Here is a 25,863-nt window from a genome sequence, read left to right on the forward strand (position 1 = left end):
TTTGCCTTTTCTTCTATTCAAATCGAAAGTTTAAAACACAAAATTTAATTTATTATTGACTAAAAGTTCGAAACTTTTATAAAAAATCAAAATTTTTATTGATGATATTAAAAAAATATTTAATAAATTAAATTTTAATTATTTCCACTAAATTTGGTCAAAATTAAACGAAAATTAATTTTGTCAAATTTAATTGAACAATATGATAGTCAAACTGACCGACCGTAGGGTGACCACTTAAGAATGAAGAAGAAGAAGAAACAAGTAAATACTTAAGCTTATGTATTTACTTAAAGCTCAAGAAAAAACACACTTCTATTACACCAAATTTTCATTCAATAAGCCAAAATAAATTTTATTAATTTAATTTATTTTTTTCCGTTCACGACGCACAGTGGGGCAGAATGGAAATTTTTTGGAAATAAATCTGGCGTTTCTAAACGGCTGATCCGATCGGGATAAAATTTGGCGTGAGCGTAGCCAAGGAGTATTCGAGTTTTGAAGATGAACCCCGCAGATGCCCCAGGGACGGAGCTGTGGCGGCTCAAAGTAGGGTACCTACGACATGTAAAATTTTTAAACTTGTGCCATTTTTTTGTTTTTTACCCAAAGATTTTTATATTTTCTGAAAGCGCTCGACGAGATCTTGAAAAAACATGCTTGGACATACTACTTATCTCTTATAATATCCGAGTTATAGGCATTTAAAAATTTAGTGATACAAAATTTACCATACCTTGGTCCGCCTTTTTTTGAATACCGGGCGTAATTTTGGACCAAATGGACTCAATGTTTTCTTGTTACAACAAAATTTCCAATAATATACAAAAAATTTCAGATCAATGTCATTTACAGATCCAAAAATATACGTTTTTTAATTTAAAAATTCAAAAAATTTTAAATTTTTGCCGTTTTTTTGCCCAAAATGTGTCTTAACTCTTTTATTAATAAAATAAAATTTTCTTTAAGAACATATAACAATTTTATAGTTTTCTAAAAGGTATCTTTACGCAGAACGCTTTGGCGTAAAAAACTTGTCCTATTTTTTGAAAATGTTGCCACTGCATCCTTCCGAATATGACCTATTTTTTATCAAAACTTCAACTTTGGGCGACATGTTCTAAAATCCCAAAGCTGTGATCAGAAAACTGAAAGCAGTTTTGGAAACCTCAATGTGTTTTCTATTTACTTCCCAGCCCTGAAAGAAATATGGACCCTATGGGCAAAAATGTAAAAAATCCCATTTTTGGGATTTTCATTCCTATTTTTGGGAATTGCGGGATGCCCTTTGACTTTTAATTTTTTTTTGCATTTTCTTATTTGAAATGACAAATTTAACAAGCGTTGAAGATTTCATTGAGTTTTGTTCATAAATAAAGATTTTGTCATATATTACATATTTGTTAAATTTCTAAAACTATGATTTATATCAAAATTTTAATAGGGTCGCAGATAGCTACAACAATTTAGTCCATATTTATCCCTTAATATCTTTTTTTAGTTAGATATGGAAATTCTTGACCCTTTACAAAAAATTTCAAGCCAATATCTCAATTACATTCAAAAATATGTTCATTTAAACCTGTGTCCTTTAATTTCATCTTTTTCATATTTTAGTATTAAGTATGACAGAACATACATTTGGTGTTGAATAAAATATTTGGACAATTTTTAAAAATTATTTAGTTAATTATTTTATTATAGACTATAACATTGTATTTAAAATAAAAAATATAATTTTATTATGAGCCACGCACAACAACACCTAAATCACCCCACACAAACCACCTTTCCCGCCCACCGAAATATAAAACACAATTTAATACAATATCATCAGTTAGTATAATAGCTTTTTTATTTGAACTGTTTATCTTAAACATAATACAATTAATTCTTACAACCTACTTATATAGTTAATTCCTAACACTACTTATTTTCTATAAAATAATCTGTCATATCGGTATACATATCCTGAGGGTAATATAAGTCCTTTAAATCTTCCTCGTTTTGAGATGATAAAGTTTCATAAGAAATCCATCTATTTCGCATAGTTGAAAGAACAGGATCAGAAGATAGAAGTAAACTATTAAAAATATCTTCATTCTGTGATTGCCTGGAGCATTTTCTTAAGCTAAAAAGTTGAACATGCTTAAAATCTCGATTCCTCGCTTCCTGGGCTTCTTCTGTTAACTCTCCAAGTGGAAGAATATTCGATTCAATTATTATTTGACCATGACACAATACTTTGTTTACTGTTGGTGTTAGTTCCCTCCATGGATACAGAGATACAAGTAATTTAGAAATTTCAGATGTATATTCCCCAAATCGATTTCCATTCATTGTTAAGCTTAGCTGATATGATACGTTTAATAGAGAATTCCTTTATTTTTTATGCAAATGGGCTCCAGTGCATTTATTTCATCTTTTAAAATTCCACTAAATCTTTTTGTTGTTTTCTTTGACTCCTTTTATAATTCTAATCCAATGGGTCTACAAAAATTTTTTGAACCCGGAGTTTGTATTGATCCATATATCTTCAAATGAATTTCCGATGCTTGACGATGATGGATTAAGGGAATATGAACGAATTCGTAATGGCACTAATGATGACATCAATACACTTTTGTAGTCTGCTAATGGTCCGACTTCCACAAGCTTGTTTGTATTCTGGAAGTGCTAATAAACCGTCACATCCCCACTTACCATTAAGACAACATCACAGTTATGAATTTTCCTTAGTTGGTCTTCTGAAAAGTCTGACACAATTCTTGATGCTGTGTTTTAGAGCAAAGATGATATATCAATACAAGCTTCCACATCATTAACAGCAATAGGTGATGGTAGGATAGCTTGTTTTTTCCTGGATCGCCTTGTATGATGTAATATATTGTGTCCTTTTTCATGGAGAGCTTTCCTTAATATTTGGTACTTATTTCGACTGAGACCCAGTTCCAACATAAGCGCTATTGCTTCCTCTTCAGTAAAATTTGATTGTGATGTTGGAGTTGGTATACTTTCCACAATTCGCTTAAGTCGTTTTGGTGATGCATTAGGAAGAATAGTTGCAATATGTACGGCAGCCATAGGTTGGTTTTCCTTTTCAGCATTTCGTTAAATGTATCAGCAATTTCCTCATTTAGATTGAAAAAAGTTTTTGTGTGACCCTCTTTTTTTTGACCTTGAACATAAGTCTTCGTATGACTTGCAAGGCGCTCCTGTTGATGTGTTTGTAAGTTGAGATTTCCGTAGTAGTTTCCATCCAACTACAAAATTTTAATCGAAATTTCTTTTGATTTCCATCCACAGACTTACTTTTTACATCAAAAAAGTTTTCAATTTTATATGCCTGTTTTGTCTACTTTTCTACTATATGTAGTTTTTATATAATTTGAAATGTCTTCAATTCTTTCTGACCCTTTTGAAGATACACTCCATAAAACGGAACTCCACTCTTCGTACTTTAATGTAATCTTCATTGTAGATTTATTAAATATGGTACTTAAAATCTGAGAAGTTTACTTATATACCAATTCTTGTCATTTCCGATACAGGTAATTCCAAAAGTAAAAAATTACGAACTGTCTACCTATTAACATTTAGGACTATATTACTATAACCTGTAATTCAGTCATTGATATTTCTTATTAGTGAATGAATCGAAATTATCATTACCTGTATATTTTTACCTACATGATCATAAACGAAACAGAACGAAATGATCTGTCGAAAAAATTTAGGTAAAAAATAGTTATAAATTTCTGAAAATTTAAGCATAATAGGACTTTTCAATTATAAAGATAAGCAAACAAATAGAAAATAGGTAAATATAAGATTTAAACATGTTCTGTCATATTTAATACTAAAATATGAAAAATATGAAATTAAAGGATACAGGTTTAAATGAACATATTTTTGAATGTAATTGAGATATTGGCTTGAAATTTTTTGTAAAGGGTCGAGAATTTCCATATCTAACTAAAATAGATATTAAGGGACTAAATTGTTTTAGCTATCTGCGACCCTATTAAAATTTTGATATAAATCATAGTTTTAGAAATTTAACAAATATGTAATATATGACAAAATCTTTATTTATGAACAAAACTCAATGAAATCTTCAACGCTTGTTAAATTTGTCATTTCAAATAAGAAAATGCAAAAAAATTGGAAAGGTCAAAGGGCATCCCGCAATTCCCAAAAATAGGAATGAAAATCCCAAAAATGGGATTTTTTACATTTTTGCCCATAGGGTCCACATTTCTTTCAGGGCTGGGAAGTAAATAGAAAACATATTGAAGTTTCCAAAACTGCTTTCAGTTTTCTGATCCCAGCTTTGGGATTTTAGAACATGTCGCCCAAAGTTGAAGTTTTGATAAAAATAGGTCATATTCGGAAGGACGCAGTGACAACATTTTCAAAAAATAGGACAAGTTTTTTACGCCAAAGCGTTCTGCGTAAAGATACCTTTTAGAAAACTATAAAATTGTTATATGTTCTTAAAGAAAATTTTATTTTATTAATAAAAGAGTTAAGACACATTTTGGCCAAAAAAACGGCAAAAATCTAAAATTTTTTGAATTTTTAAATTAAAAAACGTATATTTTTGGATCTGTAAATGACATTGATCTGAAATTTTTTTATATTATTGGAAATTTGGTCCAAAATTACGCCTGGTATTCAAAAAAAGGCGGACCAAGGTTTGGTAAATTTTGTATCACTAAATTTTTAAATACCTATAACTCGGATATAATAAGAGATAAGTACAATGCGCTTTCAGAAAATATAAAAACCTTTGTATTTGGGTGAAAAACAAAAAAATGGCACGAGTTTAAAAATTTTACATGTCGTAGGTACTCTACTTTGAGCCGCCACAGCTCCGTCCCTGGAGCATCTGCGGGGTTCATCTTCAAAACTTAAACTCGAATACTCCTTGGCTACGCTCACGCCAAGGAGCTGATCCCGATCGGATCAGCCGTTTAGAAATGCCAGATTTATTTCCAAAAAATGTCCATTATGCCCCACTGTGCCACGCCTAACACGATGTATACTTAGCATTGACACATCTGGTTCTACAACTGAAGTAAGAGGGGCACCAATCAAAAAATGTGCTGGAGTTAATACACCTAAATTATCAGGGTTTTCTGAACACTTTTATTGACAATACGGGTGACTTCTTTTCTGCCACCTAGGGGCCAATACTGCAATCAGATAGTTACCAATAACGATTGTGGGCCAGCATGTAAATTGTTTTTATGAAAATATGTTACGATTGAGGCTGTTAGTGGATGATGCCTTGGAATAATTATTGGGTGGAGGATTTCTTTGTATAAATGGATACCAGAGAAAATTTATAAAGGACTATGCCAAGATTTCAAACCCATTGACAAACAAGTAAGAAATTATAGTCGGGCGAGGACGACCATATAATACCCTACACCTGTAAAAAAAATATAATGTGATTTAGTTGCTATAAAAGCATTTAAGTTGAATTATACCTTGCTTTATATTATTGTTGAATTAAATTGTGGACATTTAAGTGAAATTTTGATGGGGGCTAGGGTCATAATAATAATAATAATAGGTCCTCATTATTATGGAATTCGTGAGGATCATCAAGTTAGTATAGAACTTGCTTTTTGCAGCTTTTTGTCGAGATATGAGTATTTTAAACATAATTATGAACTTAAAAGCCCGTACACTTCGTGTACGGTAACATAAAACATCATGTGTCAAATTTTATTGAATTATCTTCAAAATTGCGACATATATTGTGATTACAAGGTTTACAAGCCCTATTGGGGGGTTCAGTTGTATGGGGGCTAGGTGAAATAATGGACCGATCTTAACCATTTTAAATCGACTCAGAAAATGATTTTGAGCCACCTTAAGGTTAGTATAGACCAATATTATTGTGGGTTACAAACATCAGCACAAACCCAATATACCCTCAACCAAAGTATAACAAGTAGTCCAACTCTCACATATAGGAAATTGCTCTCTTACATCTACGAGTGCCGTGTGAATTCGACTCTCTTGTGAGAAATTAAAACTCGTCAAAACCCTAAATGTTTAACTTACTTTTTTGGCCACTTTTAAAGATTGTACGCAAAATTACGGTTGTGCACAAAAATCTGTAATTTTTAAAAATAATTTTATCTCACTTTCATACAAAATTTTGTTTAATTTTCTTAAACTGGAAAAAAATATTTTTTTATAATTATTGACATTTCATTTTTGTTGTTGTTGAATTTTTATTTTCAAACAGAGTTTAAATTTTTGGTTTTGAAAATTCGAACAAATTTAAAATTGTAACTTTTTTATAAATGCACCAATACATATACATTTTTGTTACTAACACATATTTAGAGTTATGCACTTTTTCCCTAACACATGCTTAGAGTTAGGTACTGCTGTCAAAGAGTCGGACTACTTGTTATACTTTGCCCTCAACACTTAAGTTGTAGAGTATAAATATCTTACTGGAGAGAATGGAAGAATTTCACAATATATGTCCAAGAAGACAGAAGTAGAATTCGATTTAGAGGCAAAAACAGCTTTGGAGTCTCCTATAGGAGTCTCCTATACACAGTGTTTTTTGACCGTTATTAAATTTACACAGATTACTCACACGCATAGAAAACACAATTCAGTCTCATTTGAGCTGTCAAAGAAGAAGGTTGTGTCGTCGCTCGTTTAAAAAAATATTTTTTTTATAATTATTGACATTTCATTTTTGTTGTTGTTAAATTTTTATTTTCAAACAGAGTTTCAATTTTTGGTTTTGAAAATTCGAACAAATTTAAAATTGTAACTTTTTTATAAAACTCTGTGTGTTTGGAATGCACCAATACATATACATTTTTGTTACTAACACATATTTAGAGTTATGTACTTTTTCCCTAACACATGCTTAGAGTTAGGTACTGCTGTCAAAGAGTCGGACTACTTGTTATACTTTGCCCTCAACACTTAAGTGGTGTAGGGTATAAATATCTTACTGGAGAGAATGGAAGAATTTCACAATATATGTCCAAGAAGACAGAAGTAGAATTCGATTTAGAGGCAAAAACAGCTTTGGAGTCTCCTATAGGAGTCTCCTATACACAGTGTTTTTTGACCGTTATTAAATTTACACAATTACTCACACGCATAGAAAACACAAATCAGTCTCATTTGAGCTGTCAAAGATGAAGGTTGTGTCGTCGCTCGTTTCTTGCTTTTGCAATGAAAATGAACGAAAGTATATTAATGAAGGGAGGGACAATACTAATTACTGTTACTTTTTTAGTATCTACACTACATATTTAGTAGTTTTTAGAATTTAACTTTTTTAATTACAAATATAGTTAAAAAGCTCAAATTTGTGTTTTTTATACATATATATTAATATTGAAAATAAATATGTGCAAAGCAGGACAAAAATATTTGCTACTTTTAAACTAAAAATATTAGTTTTGTGTTACATTAAATTTATTTCTAAATTTCAGTTTTCGATACATGCATTTTTCTTTCACTTATACAAGTGCAAAATGTAGTAGTATATGTCTGCCGATCCTAGGTTTACACTCTTGGGTTAAGACAGCTCCAACTACTGTGTAGACGCGTCAGTTGTTAGTTTAAATTTTTTAGACTAACAACTGATAGGTTGCGATAGCGCAACTTGGTTAGTTAACAAATTTTTTAATCTATTAAAAGCTGCTTTTGCCTCTAAATCGAATTCTACTTCTGTCTTCTTGGACATATATTGTGAAATTCTTCCATTCTCTCCAGTAAAATATTTATACCTACACCACTTTAGTGTTGAGGGTATATTGGGTTTGTGCTGATGTTTGTAACGCACAATAATATTGTTCTATACCAACCTTAAGGTATAGCAATCGGCTCAAAATCATTTTCTGAGTTGATTTAAAATGGTAAGTTCGGTCCATTATTTCACCTAGCCCCATACAACTGAACCCCCCAATAGGCTTGTAAACGTTATAATCACAATATAGGCCGCAATTTGAAGATAATTCAATAAAATTTGACACATGATGTTTTATGTTTATCCTATTAGGAGTTGTCGATCGTGGGTGTAAACTCTAATATTTATCTGAAAAACACTGACTTCAACTGAACAAAATTACGCTAAAATGGTTAAGATCGGTCCATTATTTCACCTACCCCCATACAACTAAACCCACCAATAGGGCTTGTAAACCTTGTAATCACAATATAGTTCGCAATTTTGAAGATAATTCAATAAAGTTCTATATAGGTTTTTATCGTGCACAAGATCGTCCGATAGCAGTTATATATCATTTTATATATACGGCCATAGTAACATTTTTTTGTAAAAAAAAGTTTGTTGTTGTAGTACACACCCTAGAACGATGAAATCCGGAAAAAATTTATGCCATCCGATTTCTACACTTCCAACTTAAAGTTCGATATAGGTTTTTATCGTGCACAAGATCGTCCAGAAAAAAATGTATGCCATCCGATTTCCAACTTAAAGTTCTATATAGGTTTTTGTCGAGCACAAGATCGTTCGATAGCACTTATATATCATTTTATATATACGGCCATAATATCATTTTTTGTAAAAAAAAAAGTTTGTTGTTGTAGTACACACCCTAGAACGATGAAATCGGGAAAAAATTTATGCCATCTGATTTCTACACTTCCAAATTAAAGTTCTATATAGGTTTTTATCGTGCACAAGATCGTCCGATAGCAGTTATATATCATTTTATATATACGACCATAGTAAAATTTTTTGTAAAAAAAAGTTTGTTGTAGTACACACCCTAGAACGATGAAATCCGAAAAAAAAATTATTCCATCCCATTTCTACACTTCCAACTTAAAGTTCTATATAGGTTTTTATCGTGCACAAGATCGTCCGATAGCAGTTATATATAATTTTATATATACGGCCATAAGTATATTTTTTGTAAAAAAAAGTTTGTTGTAGTACACCCCCTAGAACGATGAAATCCGGAAAAAAATTTATGCCATCCAATTTCTACATTTCCCACTTAAAGTTCGATATAGGTTTTTATCGTGCACAAGATCGTCCGATAGCAGTTATATATCATTTTATATATACGGCCATAGTAACATTTTTTGTAAAAAAAGAGTTTGTTGTTGTAGTACACACCCTAGAACGATGAAATCCGGAAAAAATTATGCCATCCGATTTCTACATTTCCCACTTAAAGTTCTATATAGGTTTTTATCGTGCACAAGATCGTCCGATAGCAGTTATATATAATTTTATATATATGGCCATAGTAACATTTTTTGAATGTTTTTTATTAAAAGGCATTCTGTAATGATATAATCCCAAATATATTTATTTTTATCAGATTTGTTCCTTTCCACATTTATATACATATTTTAGTTGATTAAAATTATTTTTTTTTAATGTAAATCATGAAAATCAATTTTTTTGAATTTTTTCCATGTGCATAAACACATATTGAAAATGTAAATAATGAAAACGAGTTTTTGCGTCTTTTCCACGTCCAGAAACACATATTTGTAAACAAAAATAACTCACCACACCAAAAAAAAATGATTAATTTGATAAAACAGCTGTTACGATTTGTATTATTTTTCGTCGGGTTGTTTTCTTTATGTGCGTTATGTGCGTAGATTTTTCGACTTTTTATATTTTATAAATAGTCGACTTTTCGAATTTTTCCGACTTTTCGACTTTTTCCGACTTTTCGATTTTTTCGACTTTTTCCGACTATTTTCGACTTTTAGACTTTTTCCGACTTTTCGACTTTTTTTCGACTTTTATTTACATGGTCGACTTTTCGACTCTTTTCATAGACGATAGTCGAGTTATCGACTTTTATGGAACAAAATAGTCGACTTCGACAAAAAGTCGATTATTCGAAAGTCGATTTATAGAACCCTAATAATAGCCAATGAATTAAGCTTTTATTTAGGGTATAAACCAAAGTATAACAAGTAGTCCAACTCTCACATATAGTAAATTACTCTCTCACATCTACGAGTGCCGTATGAATCCGACTCTCTAGTGAGAAATTAAAAGTTGTCAAAACTTTCAAATGTTTAACTTACTTTTTTGGCCACTTTTAAGGATTGTACGCGAAATTACGGTTGTGCACAAAAAATCTGTAATTTTTTAAAATAATTTTATCTCACTTTTCATACAAAATTTTGTTTAATTTTCCTAAACTGGAAAAAATTTTTTTCTAATTATTGACATTTCATTTTTGTTGTTTAATTTTAATTCTCAAACAGAGTTTCAATATTTGGTATTGAAAATTCGAACAAATTTAAAACAGTAACATTTTTATAAAACTCTCCCTACAAACATTTTCTATTGCGGAAGTTACCCGTGTGAAACTTCCAAACGTGCTAAAAGCTCGCCAGCGATGTTGCGGAAGTATAAGAATTCTTGTCACCAGTCGGGAAGAACTGATGCCGAGCTGGGGAACGTCTAAGAGTAACTTGGAAGATACTTCTGGAAGACCCGCAGAAGAAACTTCTAGATGACTCTTGGAAGTAAGGTATTGCCAAAGACTCTTCTAGATGTGACTAGGAAGTCACTTCTTGAAGTGACTACATAGTATCCTCTAGAAGTGTTCCTATCTTATCTTCTAGAAGATGAGTTTTCTCTTCTTCTAGAAGAAGAGTATTCTCTTCTTCTTGAAGATGAGTATTCTCTTCTTCTAGAAAAAGAGTATTCTCGTCTTCTTGAAGATGAGTTTTCTCTTTTCTATTTGTATACTCATTAAAATAAAATCTATAAAAATAAATCTAAATAAAATGAAATTTTATAGTTTTTATTGAATTAATTGAAATTAAAATAGTAGAAAATATAATTGATTTAACAACTAATCTAAAAAAGTAATATATGTACATTAGACCGACTCACAAAAAATGGTGCTTGAGTTACCCCCTCATAATATTCGCTGTTATGTAATATGATGTTACCCAAAATATTTTCGGTTAAGTGTTGTCCATTCGTGAGCTGGACAGTTTTAAAGAAAATATCGTATGGGAACACGATTCTTCATGTTAAATTCAATATTTTATCCAGCTTAAAAAAATCTTTGTTATGTTTTATAATGGTTCCCAAAATATTTCTAGTCTATCGATGGCCGTTCGTGAGCTGAACCGGTTACAAAAAAGTCCCTTTTTAGTTATTTTGTTTTAAACTATACAGCATTTCTTAAACAATATATACAGTATGTGGTATCATTTGAAAGGTTTTTTGAAGCCAAGTCTAGTGGTGCGTAAAATTTGCAAATTTTACTAAGAAATATTTCATTTTTCTTAGTAGAAACCTAACAATTTTAAATATTTTGGAATATGACAATTATAAGCAAACGGTATTTATGATTAATACATCATTGGACGCGACTTTAAAATACCTTTAAAAAAAAATAATTCCAAAATACCTTTTTTAATTTGGTCCAGCAGTCACTTAAAATATTTTGGGAATCATCATAAAACAAAGCAAGGTAAATTTTGGGAGGGGTAACAAAAACACGTTTTTGCTTTCCATACAGAGTGAGTCGGTCTAATGTACATATGTATCAAAAATTTAGAATTATTACCTTATAATAAGATAATTTTCAGGGAATCTGTATTAATATTCCAACTGCTGACTGGTATACTTCCAAAAATTGTAAAACGTTGGACTCTAAAATATTTTTGTAGTTCTTCATCAATTTTATGATTAATCCATCAAATTGTAAGAGTTATATTATGGAACGAATTAATCCATCAACGAAATAAACCAAAATAATCTTATAAATAATATTGAATATACATACTTTTGTATTTATTGAAATTACCAGTTATACTGTAGGAAGTAATAAAAATAGGATTCTCTCATGTCCAATACATTTACCACCAAAGTTTAAACGGTCAGATCCATTTTTTACATTTTCTGCAAATAATCGACATTTTTAATGGAACCACGTGATGAAATAAGACGTATATATCTTACCAGATCCCTTTTTAATATTTTAATTCGGTTAGAAGTATTTTAATAGGGGGTACAATATTAGCTACTGCTTTCTAAAAAATAAAATAATTAAAAATTATTAAATTTATTTATTTATTGTTTTGAATCAATAAAAACATTACCTTTCATGAACATTTTTTCAATAACTTGGAATTAAACCGTCTATTCAGATCTGAAATTACTAAGTCAGGGATTATTTTTTAAATTATTTACAGTCACTAACGATAGAAACACCTTAACGACCCTAAACGGGATATTGCTTTTGACACTAATATTGCAATAATATTTTTTGTTTGCTCTCTTCTAATACTTAGGTTCAATATCTTGGGAACGGCATGCTAAATATTAAGAATATTAGATAGGTCATAGAAAGACCTGGTGTTAATAACTAAAAAAGTACCCATAATTAGAATAATTAAATCCAAAGCTATATGAAAATTAATAAAATTGTATTTATTTAAAAAGGTGGGTTTAAAACTATCTGATTTCAATGTTAAGTATCTTATATGGGCAATTTCGTGTCGAGTGGCCCAAGTCTAAAAATAATTTATGTATAAAACAGTAGTATTAATTTCAATATAATGATTCCAGACCTAAACGCGCAAATAGTTTTAAAAATATTGAAAGTTAAGATTTAACTCAAATAAATCTAAATATGTTAAAAATGCAATGTTCATCAAATGAAAGTCGAAATGTTCAACTTGAAAACGTCTTTAAATGCTTATACCTCCTAAACGAATTAAGAGAGAGTCGAAATTTAATATAAAAACATTTTTACTTAAACATATTAGACTTTTTTAAAAATAATGGAAATGGAAGCCGTTAAGAGTTGTTAACATATTCCTAAAATAGTATTTTAATATGACAACTTACTTTTTAATTTTATTTATATAATCCTTCCTTATACTTCTTGGTATATATTTAATACACTTCGCCAATTAAGAAAACCTTCTTAAATGTTTATTAACAGTTGATTTTTAACACAACACTGTAATGTTGTTTTTTATTACTTAAGATTCACAACATTTTAATTACACTATTTTTCTATGAACATTAAATTCAATAACTCATTTAAGTTTTACGATGAATAATTAAAACTGAACATGACTGAACAAAACACAAAACATCACTGAACTTAGCAAAATTTCTGCATTATATATTTATTTTTTTCACGTTAAAAAATGGAGTATTTATATTTTTTTGTTTTTGTACTCTTCTTACTATCATCCGGAAGTAACCTAAAAGTATACTTCCAGACGGCGAAAACTAGAAATCAATGTATTTTGTTTTTGTAAAATGTATGCTCTCGTCTGACAATTGTACAGAAGTGACTACAATCCACACTTCCAGATGAATAAAATATAACATTAATGTGAACACTCTTCAAACTGTCTTCCAGAAGTGACATAAACATACAAATCAAGAAGATACAAATTAGGAAGCAATGTATTTTGTTATTGTAAAATATGTGTTCTCTCCCAACTTTCATACAGAAGTCACTAAAACGTATACTTCCAGATGAAAAAAATTCAACAGACATGGTTTTTTGTTTAAGCAAAATGGATGCACTCTTCTAACTATCATCCGGAAGTAACTTAAAAGTTTATTTCTAGAAGACGAAAATTCGAAATCAATGTATTTTGTTTTTGTAAAATGTGCGTTCTCGTCTGACAATCGTCCAGAAGTGTTTCTGACGTGGCGTCTAGGGTGATGCGCAACAGTTTTGTCTTTTAAATGTTTGAAGGGTATGTCCTTTTTCACTAACACATGCTTAGAGTTAGGTACTGCTGTCAAAGAGTCGGACTATTTGTTATACTTTGGTATAAACCATTTCTGTATTTATTCGTATGAAAGAGATATTTGATTTCAAAAACCATTTCAGATGCAACCGTACCATCTTCCTGGCAGTTTTTATTAAGTTAATTTTACAAATTTGTTTATTGTTTTGTATTTTTTATTTGTTATTGCAAAAAGTAACGGTAAACCATACTTTTTATATAAATGTCAAACTAAAAATATGTTTAGTAAGCTTAAGAGAGGGTGGACATTAAAAAATATTTTTTGTTTACACAGCTTTCTTTGCTTAATATGTCCAACACCGGCTTCGCTGAATAAAGATTTCCTGAATAGCTGGCCTATGGACGGGCGTAAGGATTTTCTCCTCTATGGTATGTCCAACACCAGCTTCGCTTAATAAAGATTAGTATACATACGTTTTTTTCTTAATAGCAAAATCATAATTAGCTGGCCTATGGCCGGGCGTAAGGATTTTCTCCTCTATGGTATGTCCAACACCAGCTTCGCTTAATAAAGATTAGTATACATACGTTTTTTCTTAATAGCAAAATCATAATTAAATTATGAATACTTACAAAAACCTTAATAAGCTCAATGGCTTGGCTTTTAAACAATCTAATTTATATACTTACCTATAAAGGCATTTTTTCCGTTTTTTTAGATAAACCTCAAAAATATCGGGTCAAAATTTATGTTTCCCAAAATTGACCTATAATGGGTCCTTTTGTATATCATGTTATATATCATTTGAAATACCTTTAATTTGATATATATCGATCCAAACAAATGTATATTTGATGAGATATAGCCATAAATATTTTGAACTTTAGAGGCCCGCCCGCCCTAAAGTAGGCGTGGCCGACAAAAAATGTTTACGTCATTTCACTCACAAACAAACTCTCTATTAGTGGTGAAATTTTCGACGTGATTAAAAAAATGTCACTAAAACCGACTTAAGCCTAAAAAACTTTATAATACATAAATCTTTCCATGACAATTATGTTATGTCCGTGCCATAAATATTACAAACAAATTACTGACTCGTTCCTCGTTCATATTTCATCATGACTATCTCATCGGGGAGCTTAAAATTTTTGATTCGATATTTTACAGACTTGTTAACTATGTGTTCCTCCAAAGATTTTGGAAACAAGTGACACCAAACTTGGTATGGGATTTCCAATTCTTTAATATTGTCTGGAAGACTTATATCTCCCCCAAATTTAACTTGCTCTTCTTAAAATTGGAGGTTATCCTTTTTCCACAAAACCTTTTCGAATTCGGAAGACTTGGGATTTATATTTACATCACTGAATTCAGACGAAAATGTAGACCAAACATTTATAGGACTAGTTTGTAATGAAGAAGGCATTAAAATGAGCTCTTCTGGTTGTTCGTAATGTATATTCATGTCGATATCCTGATCATCATTTATCATTTTGACAAAAGAGTAATGTGTAGATCCTTCAAGTTGAATTTCTTTATCAGATTCAGAATCGAGACTTTTTTGAAGGGTTAGTTGCATTTTAGACGTTCCCTGCGTATCTTTTGTTTATTATTTTTTTCAACACTTTTTATTTATTAAAACCCCGAAAATAATTTATATTTTACAAACGAAAAAAAAATATTTTTTATTTTATTTTAATTAAAATTGAAAAATGAATAGCTGTACATTTTTGTATTGAAAATTAAAAAAGTATTTTACATACTTTTTTAATTCAACAAAAAAATAACAAAAAGACGTGTTTATAATATGTTTTGGTATAAAATATATTTTCAAAAAAATAAATAACTAATATTTTCATACACTGCCATATAAAATTTCATTAATAACACACAAAGAATAACGTCCAAAAAAATAAATTTTTACTTTAGTACCTTTTAAACAACTGTGTTTATTTTTGTGCTTCTACTAATACATTCTCTCACCAGTTAGGTCTTTGACAGAGGACTTAGGTCCTTGACAATTAGTTTCGCCTATATACTACTATATGGTATTGGGCTTGTGTTCAGTGCTGCAAATTCTCAACAAATATTTTTTCTAATCTATTTAATATATTTATTGTATTTTGACAATTAAAAAAAATACTAATTCTATAAAATTTATAAAAAAAAAAATACTTTTATACTTAAGGCCTGCACAAGACAACAATCTCTTTCACAAATGTTATGATGACGCACAAGAACTGCTGCAAACTGCTTTACTATTTATGCCATCCGATTTCTACACTTCCAACTTAAAGTTCTATAAAGGTTTTTATCGTGCACAAGATCGTCCGATAGCAGTTATATATCATTTTATATATACGGCCATAATAACATTTTTTGTAAAAAAAAGTTTGTTGTTGTAGCACACACCCTAGAACGATGAAATCCGGAAAAAATTTATGCCATCCGAATTCTACACTTCCAACTTAAAGTTCTATATAGGTTTTTATCGTGCACAAGATCGTCCGATAGCAGTTATATATAATTTTATATATGCGGCCATAGTAACATTTTTTGTAAAAAAAAATTTGTTGTTGTAGTACACACCCCAGAACGATGAAATTTGAAAAAAAAATTATGCCATCCGATTTCTATACTTCCAACTTAAAGTTCTATATAGGTTTATATAGTGCACAAGATCGTCCGATAGCAGTTATATATCATTTTATATATACGGCCATAGTAACATTTTTTGTAAAAATAAGTTTGTTGTTGTAGTACACAACCTAGAACGATAAAATTTGGAAAAAAATTATGCCATCCGATTTCTACACTTCCAACTTAAAGTTCTATTTTGGTTTTTATCGTGCACAAGATCGTCCGATAGCAGTTATATATCATTTTATATATACGGCTATAGTAACATTTTTTGAATGTTTTTTATTAAAAGTCATTCTGTAACGATATTATCCCAAATATATTTATATTTTATCAGATTTTTTCCTTTCCACATTTATATACATATTTTAATTGATCAAAAAAATTTTTTTAATGTAAATCATGAAAATCAAATTTTTTGGATTTTTTCCACGTGCATAAACTCATATTGAAAATGTAAATAATGAAAACTAGTCTTTGCGTCTTTTCCACGGGCAGAAACACATATTTGTAAACAAAAATAACTCACCACACCAAAAAAATGTTTATTTTGATAAAACAGCTGTTATGGTTTGTTTTATTTTTCGTCGGGTTGTTTTCTTTATGTGCGTTAAAATCCTACTTTTTTTCGATTGTTGATTGTTTTATTATTCCAAAGTCGATTTATAGAACCCTAGCTGAGAATCTATTTTAAGCCGTCGCCAAAAATATTAGTTTTAGCCGCAGTCACTGTTAATATTTTTCGCGCAGGGCCCTGCATTGGTATTATCCATTAAATAAATGATAAATCATCAAAATAGAGAATTATAAATTTTTGTCAAAAACAATATATACACGACTTGTATTTGTAAATCGTTAAATATCGTTAAAGCAGAAGAAAGACAACTTATAATCTCTGTTAGAGAATGTTTGCTTAAAGTAATAAGTATATAATTTTAGGCAAATGAGTATTGATTCTTACCGGCAGTCAATAAACGAAACGCTTTGTGCTTTCGCTTTACAATTTGAAAAATTTATAGGCTTTGCTATAAAAACCGCTGGAAAAATTGGTAAAGAAATTTCCGATCCGACATTCTCGTGGAAAAGTCCAGTACAGTTTACTTCACTTCAGTGGACTCTATTTAAACTACTTTGTATACTTTTATTACTTACTTCGTTATTGATCTGTTATTCCTGGAGGGTGTATGGTAAAGTCATTACGGATAAATTTGTTAGACCAAGTGGGTATTAACAATATCGAATATTTATAAATGTATTTTAAGTAATTAAAGGTTAAATTTTAGGTACCCTTAAGGAAATTGAAGAACTTAAACTGTCTGTGGCAAAGTTAAAGTTGCCTAAAGAACACTCACCAAGAATATAGACAACATATATTTTTTAATATAAAAATGTCTAAAATAAAGAAATTCTTTTCGAAGAAGAAGGAAGAAGCTGCTTTTAAACTGAAACTGGGTGGCGGTTTAGGACAAGGGCACACACTAAGTTCACAAAATACCGAGGCTTCTACCTCAAATCGCAAACCTATTGCCGATGCTTATGTTCCACCTAAACGCAAAGAATTAAGCAATGAAGTAAGAGCAGCAGCAGCAGCAGCTCTGGCCAGAGTAGAAAACAAGGGATCAAAGGAATTTAATACGTCGTTGGCAGCTATTAAAGCTCAAGCTAAAAGAGAACTTGAAGCTGAACGAAAACTTAAGGAAGAAGTTGTGACACCCGAGCCTAACAATGAAAATAACCCTAATATAAATTTGGCTTGCCAAGGAGTTTTCTTTCGCTGTCCTATCATAAGTGATGAAATTTTGTCGAAGAAAGAATGGAAAGTTAAAATTAAGGATTTTTTATATCAGCAACTTGATGCTGAAAAAGCGTTAACATCATGTTTGATAATCTACAATTGCAATAGCAAGGAAAAGGTTTGAGTAAAAATAATATTTTCTAACAAGTTATGAGACAATATTTAACGTATTGATATCAAATTTTTATGTTTATGGATTTAAAGAAAATCTATCGATCTATCCCTTCACATTCATGAAAAGAGTTTAAATAAGTTTGTCATTCCATTAGTAATTTTGCGAACATGAAATCCTACTTTAAAAGAAATTTAGCAAAATAAAAGACTTAGTAATTTTCTGGAGGGGGCCTTATGTGGGGGATACTAAGGTTTCTATAAAATATGTTTATTTCACCGCTATATTATATTATAGTATAGTACAGTTATAAGCGTTTAAGTCATTTTTTAAAGGACATCTTATATGGGAGGAAGACTCAATTACGGAGCGCTCCTTATAATATTTTAGAATTTTAATATTCGATATTCTTCGAAAACACACTTTTTCCATCAAAAATATTCGATATACAGCTGTCAGAATAATAGCACCACTTCCTTAATAAATTTAAAATTATTAAAACGTTAAAAAGTGGTTAAGTTTATTAAGAATAAATGAAAGAAATAACAGAATCATATATATTCATATCATCAATCATATTTATTAAAAATAATGAGTTTTTTTAAATGATAAAGAAGTAGCACAACAAAGTAATAGATACACTTGTGTTCAAATGTTTAATAAAATTAGATAATGATTTAAAGAGTTCATAATTTGAGTAGTTTTGTATCCAATTAACTTTAATGATTATAATTAGCTTATGGTTATGTTGTCCTAAGTCCATGGGGGGCTACCCAAACCTTTTTATTAAATTCACCAAGTTCTGAAAACTTCCTGGAGGAATGTACAAACATTTTACGACCGAAATCAGTTCATATAAAAATATTAACGGAAGGACGGACAATATTTTTTTGCCCCAAAAAGTGATTTTAAGTTGATCAGTGCACCAAAGGTAATAAATAAAAAAAAAAATTTGGTGTTTTTATGATTTAAATCTGAAACACATAGAACTTTTTGCTAACTCATAAACCAATAAAGATATCGATAAATGCTTTTGTGTACATAAGTACAACCAATAGAGGTAAACAAAATCGAAAAATTCCACATAGTACTTCTATTCAAAACAGGAACGACATGTAATATTTATAAATATTAGTTTAGTTTAAAAGGGTTGTATATTAATGTATACATCCACCCGGAGACCCAAAGGTCCATTGTGAATCCCTTTAATAAAGAACCAGGAGAAAACAAAAGAAGAGAAGAGAGATAAGAAGAGTGAGAATTTTCCTCCAAAAGGAGAACAGAAAATGAAAGTGGTCATGGAAGGGAAATCCTTAATTGTCTGTTATCTGAATATCTAAAAAAATCCTCTGATGAAGCCCATAATGTCGCCTAGGTTACACCCTGCTACATCTCCTAGTTCATCGCGGAATCTTTACCTAGCCATTTCAGTCTCAGACCCCATTACCCCTAAAGGCTCCAATTGAGCAGTGTCCGGTTAATACTACTACTAAAATCCTTATGCTCTTCCTGTCCAATTCTAATAGCAATCTGGTTGCTTTTGGGCTTAACTTCGGCCATAGTGTCGTAGAAACCCTACAATCCAGTCTACTGTTCCATGATTGGTTGGTGGAGTTTTTGACCTATATTAGCCTATAGTAATGACAAATGGGGGTTTTACCAAACCGACCCTTTTATCGAGCTCCAAATCCGAGCCCTGTCGATTGTGTATAGCCTGACTAACCCTTCCAGGTCTCTTTTGCAGCTGTTTACCAAGCTAGAATGTAACGTTTTACACTGCAATGCTTTAAGAGCTACCTGACTATCGCTACACTCTCAACATATTTCTCAATTGGGAGCAGATTCAGAATAATATCCAATGCCGCTTGCGGTGTACTGCCCCTGGCACTTGTTATGCCGATAGAAGCACACCTTTGAGCCTTACTGAGTATTATCCTATAGCTGCATTTCCTCATTCCTACCCACCACACAGTACAACCATAGGTTATAATGGGCCTTACTACCGACGTGTAAATCCAATTTACCATGTCTGGTCGCAAACCCCAATTCTTACAAATAGAGTTTCCGCATGTGTAATAGCCGTTCCTGTATATTCTCTTCCAAGACAATTTTCGGTCAAGTAAGGTCCCTAGACACTTGGCTCCTTCCGATAATGTCAGATTAATGCCATTCAATTTCGGCAAGCTGAAACTCTCAACATTATATTTTCTAGTGAAAAGAACTAGCTCCGTCTTAGATGGATTCACACCCTTCCCATTCCTGTTTGCCCAGGTTGATAGATCACTTAGTGCTGACTGCATGATCTCACTGATTGTCGGGAAAAATTTACCTTTGACCAGTAGCACCAGGTCATTTGCATAAGCGACTATCTTCCTACCTTTAGATTCAAAGATCCTTATGATAGAGTTGACCGCCAGTAACCATAGTAGGAGATATAACACTCCTCTTTGTGGTGTACCCCTGGTAACTCGTTTGCGAATCGTATCATCCCTAAGGTTGAGTTGATTATTCTGCTATCAAGCATCGGTACTATCCAACTCACCAGGAAATCCTGAACTCCGAGTACGACTAACGACTCTCTGATAGCCTCTATTGTAATGTCGTTAAAGGCGCCCTCTATGTCCAAAAACGCATCTAGAGTATATTCCCTATGCTATAAACCTTGCTCAATACAACTAACCACCTCATGTAACGCACTCTCAACCGACTTAACCTACAGGTAGGCATGTTGAGCGTCATTGATAAGACGGGAATCTATATTGCTCCTGAGATAAAGACCTACCAGACGTTCTAAGGTCTTCAGTATAAAAGACGATAGGCTGATAGGCCTGAAATCCTTAGGTTTCGAGTGGCATGTCCTACCGGCCTTAGGAGTAAAGATTACCCTAACCTCTCTTGGGGTCTTTGGTCTAAAATACTACGGAATCTAGACATTTCATTTACGTTGCCAACAGATTCACAGTAGTTCCTTCATGATGTCTGTTTTGCTCTTTTGAACGAATAGTCGGTATGTACCTTCCTATCCCTGATAAGATCATCATTTTGGTTAGTAAGGGTAATATCAATGACTGTTTCATTATCTTTATTTCTAAACTTTGGCATATTACCCCTGTTACAGATAATAAGATTACATGCAGTAATGAAATTAAATACTTACTCACCTCTTTTATTAATGTTAGCACTGCCCCATTGACTATGATGTGCGTTTGCATCACAGCCTAGTATCAGGATAGCGCCCTTCCGTTTTGCATACGCCATTAGCTCCAGCACCTCTACACCAGGCGGCTCTATAGCTTCATATGACATGTACACTGAGGCCACCGAGAGCAAACGCTCACCCTTGACCTCTCTGTTTTTAACGGTTAGATCACCGCTCCTAAAAGAATGAGATATTAGAAAATTAAGTCTATTCTTTGCCAATATACAAGTTCTAACCTTATCCTTAGTGGACGGGACGAACAAAGTACATCCCGTGATTTCTAATCCACAAATAACTATTGTTATTTAACCATGGTTCTTGAATTAGACCCACGTCCGTCGGAATGGGTGATAAACCTTGCCAACTCTGCTGAAGCTGCCTCACAATGATGCAGGTTTATTTGCACCGCCCGCAGCTTCCTTGGATCTGGCTGACAACTCCCCTCAGCCCATCCAAGATCTCGAGGGATTTTTCGTCTATAGCGAAACGGAAATCCCTCCCTGTATTCTTCTTGTAAACCATTGAAGCAACAAACTTCCATTGGTTTTTAAGGAGATTACTATTCTGCTTGGCCAATACCGCCAGTATTGTGTCCACCGGTCTTATGGGTGGTGGAATCCATACTGTCACTATTGACCTGAGTGGCAATTCAGATGTATAAAACTCCTTGAGCTTTGAGTCCGGACTAAGGTTACCAAGCTTGGCAACCGTGGCCCTTAAAAATTCAAAGGAATTTTTATTGCCACAGCTGACAATCTTGATGCCCCTATCCCAGTCTGCACCCTTGAAGGATACGTCATCTGGACTGCCACTGAATGCAGCTGCCACAGGTCGGGACTGATTTTCCCATCCGGATCAGACCGATCTTTAATAGCCGCTCGAAAGTTACCATCCAGGCTCGTGGACATCTTCACCTTTTTTATACCCTTCACCTTCGTGAGAAGGGTATATATAAGTTTGTCATTCCGTTTGTAATTTCCATAATATAATTTTCCGACCCTATAAAGTATATATATTATGGATCCTTATAGATAGCAGATTCGATTAAGCCATGTCCGTCTGTCTGTCTGTCTGTCTGTCTGTCTGTTGAAATCAGTTTTTAGAGGTCCCCAGATATCGGCGAGATCCGAATCTTCAATAATTCAGTTAGACATGCTTTCGAGAAGATCGCTATTTAAAATCAGCAAAATCGGTCTATAAATAACGGAGATATGAGCAAAAATCCGAGACAACCTCTGAAAATTTCATCAAAAAAGCAACAACAACACTGTGAATTGGATAAAGATGTACATGTGCGTGTGGAGATGTATTTGGTTTTATACAGCTGTATTTGTATGTTTGCATGCTGTTCTCACGAAAGTAAGTGGGTATAACAAGAACAAGGAGATAAAGCAGTAATATGTTGGTAATACATCTGATATTTGTTTAAGGGTGGTAATACAGTTTGACGGTGGTATTACAGTACAACGGTTAATATTTCTTTCTGCTACAGTTTATATTTGTTTGTGTGTATGTTATGTGTGACATGTGTGCAGAGATACAAAATAAATAAAAACTGTTTTATACTTGGTGAAGGGTATATAAGATTCGGCACAGCCGAATATAGAAATATTACTTGTTGTTAATGAGATCGGCTAATCATCCCCAGATCTAGCTCTTTTAATGGTCCCCTTTTGATGCTCATTAGAGGTGCTAGCCGGGTTTCTACCAGCCGTCCCCAACGACGAAGATTTTCTGGCCCCTTTAGCTTGTTTCCCTTCCCTCTTCGCCCCTCTATCCTCATTCAGCAGCATTTGCAAGATCTCGTGGAGGGGTTCTAGGCGACTCCTCCATGGCGGCTTGCTGAACGAGATTGGCCTTCTTTGCGCCATGTAGACGACCTTCTTCCGAAAGGCTACTTTGCTCCTCTTTCGCCTCATCAGTAGGAGGGCATGACTCTGTCCTCCGACCGTGAGCAGACAACACAGTGATGTTATGTCCCCCTTGGACGACAGATCCATCTCATCAAACTTCTGTGTGGCGCCGGATTCTTCAAAGGAGTCCTTCGACAGCCCTAAAAGGTCGTTACAGTCTGTTACAATCTGTTTTTCATGCTTCAAAATCCTAGCATGAATGTCAGTCAGTGTCAATCCTACGTCTAAGGCTATGTCTGTCTCCCCACCATCCTCACTAGTCCGGTCCCTGAAAGCCGTAGTGTCCAATTCTACTACCCTTTCGTCACAATGTTTGTCTTTTCTGTCCGCTACTTCCACTTCCTTTTCTTTTTTTAATTTTGTTCGTTTAATTTTGATCCCACGAATATGCTCGTTCGGACGGACCATCCACGCTGTGACTGTATACTGTCCGACCAATCGTTTTATTTGTAGCCAACAAGGTTTCTTTATCCATACCCCAAGTGCTGCCGTAAGTAGTAAAGTGCTAAGAGGCTATCAAATGTGACCCCCAATAATTACAGGTTACGCGCAGTGAATAACTGATGTATTTCGTGGAGATAACCATTCACCAGAACGCATAATTCATCAATGTTGTGGCCCGTCGCCATAATAGTACAATAGTTCGCATATGAAATCAGCATCCATGCCTTGTGGAGGTGCGGGGAGTTTAGAGAGGTAGAAGTTAAACAAAAGTGGCGATAGTACTCCACCTTGTTTAACTCTACGTGGTTTGGAGCGTCTGTCTCTAAACTCCACGAATGACTGACGGCCACTTAGATATTTTACGATTCATCTCTTCGTGTTGTTGGATTTGTAAGATATCCTCGAAGAGTATGGCGTGACTGACAGTGTCGAATGCCTTCAACAGGTCAAGAGCCTCTAGGACCGGGCCTCTGCTGATTTATGCGTTGCGAGATCTTGCCACTCTGGCGCTTAATCTGAATGGTGTACGTTGGAGGGAAAATTTAGAACACTGAAGATGCGTTCGGTGAATTCTCAGAAGCCGTGCTAGTCTGTTTTCTTTTGGTTTAGCGTTCAGAGACGATAAAATAGTTAGGTCTATATAGACAAACGATCGGTCGAGATAGCACAGGTACCCATAATCCGTGTGGGGGCATCATCATTCAGGGCGCAGAAGGTGGACTCGTCAAGGTATCCCGATCTAACGGCAATACCTTGAACTTCAAGATATTGGTCTCTGGAGTTAGAATCGAGAGAAAGAGCTCTATGCTGCACGGTGTTATGAATGATGAAAGCAATGCCCCCATCGTTACTTCTTGTCCTGGACCGCAGCGACCACGATGTTGTTCAGTTTCATATATCGGGATATCTCAGAAATTTGCTTTTAGAGGCCATTGCAGTTGAACTGCAATATGGATATCATCCCAGGTCTCCGGAGTGCAATTCCGGCACGGACCAAGAGGATGCGGAGCAGCAATGCCGGAATATGTTGTTCCGCAGCAGAAAATTGTCTGTACAAATGTGGCGAATCTGGGCTCTAGAATAGGAATTGTTTTAATTATTTTCCAGTGTTTGGGAAAGTACAATTTAAGTCAGCTATTGAACATATTTGTTAGATATTTTATATTATTTTAATTATGATATTTTAATTTAAAAATCAAAAAAAAAAATTAATTTATACAATTTTTTGAGTTGTAATTTGTTACAACTAATTTTGACAAGTTGTGATTGTAATAAATTTTGTGAAATTGATCCATTATTTCGCTTAGTCTCCATACAACCGGACCCCCGAATAGGGCCTTTGAGCTTATAATTACGTTAAATGTTCTATTATGTCAACAAAAATCGTTTATAGAACTTTGAATGACACTACCGATTTTTCTAATGATCGGTCCTCATTTAACCCTAGCCACCATACAAACTCCTCTTCAGAAAATAACTTGAAGTCAAAATTCACTTATAAACAATAATAACACGATTAAATATTACATAAATAACTTTGAAGTAGACGTAAATTCCTCTGCCGTTTTAAAATCTTTCCAGAGTAGTTAGCATATTATTCCAATTCAGATTTCTAACCTTATTGGTTTCTGTACAGATTTGCTTGTTTAGCCGTGACATTTGGCAATGATCTTCTACATATACATATCTCTTCCAATTTCGGCGATATATATTCCTAAATTGAATCATTATTTTTATGTAATGAGAGATTAAAAGAACGATAAAAATGACTGGATATTTTTCCCCACTAAAAAATTTGCAAACAAAAAAGAAAACAGTAGGAAAATAACACAAATGTAGTAAATTGTTATAAAAATCAATTATTAATTAAAAAAAATATTAAAAACATCCAGTTTTCAGTTTTGTTACTGGATTCCGTACGCGTACTTTTGAAAATTTGCAACGAGAGAGTAACGTAAGAGAGCGATAAAAATGACTGAATATTTTTTCCTAGTAAGAATTTGCAAACAAACATATGTTTTT

General features: G+C 32.7%; 2 protein-coding genes across 3 annotated transcripts in view; both read left to right on the plus strand.

The window, feature by feature from the left end:
* The first annotated feature begins 17,024 nt into the window (after positions 1–17,024).
* LOC111685582 lies at positions 17,025–17,806 on the plus strand. Its single transcript, XM_023447849.2, has 2 exons — positions 17,025–17,598; positions 17,662–17,806. Exons 1-2 carry the CDS (start codon positions 17,322–17,324, stop codon positions 17,739–17,741), a joined length of 357 nt encoding a protein of 118 aa, XP_023303617.1. The 5' UTR covers positions 17,025–17,321; the 3' UTR covers positions 17,742–17,806.
* The window catches only part of LOC111685583 (UBX domain-containing protein 6), a 71,294-nt gene continuing 63,197 nt past the window's right edge, over positions 17,767–25,863 (plus strand). For both annotated transcript variants that reach the window (XR_006941210.1, XM_046953172.1), the window contains exon 1: positions 17,767–18,291. Coding sequence is in view for 1 of the 2 variants with exons in the window: in XM_046953172.1 (XP_046809128.1) it covers positions 17,767–18,291 (525 nt within the window). In the remaining variant the exon portion in view is untranslated. The remainder of the gene's footprint in view (positions 18,292–25,863) is intronic.

This window comes from Lucilia cuprina, chromosome 5, assembly GCF_022045245.1.
Source record: "Lucilia cuprina isolate Lc7/37 chromosome 5, ASM2204524v1, whole genome shotgun sequence".
In the NCBI taxonomy this organism is placed as follows: domain Eukaryota; kingdom Metazoa; phylum Arthropoda; class Insecta; order Diptera; family Calliphoridae; genus Lucilia; species Lucilia cuprina.

Excerpts from the sequence above, each read along its gene's own strand:
- LOC111685582 (XM_023447849.2), top strand. The coding sequence starts at position 17,322 with ATGAGTATTGATTCTTACCGGCAGTCAATAAACGAAACGCTTTGTGCT. Across the intron at positions 17,599-17,661 it reads GGATAAATTTGTTAGACCAA|GTACCCTTAAGGAAATTGAA; the intron begins GTGGGTATTAAC and ends GTTAAATTTTAG.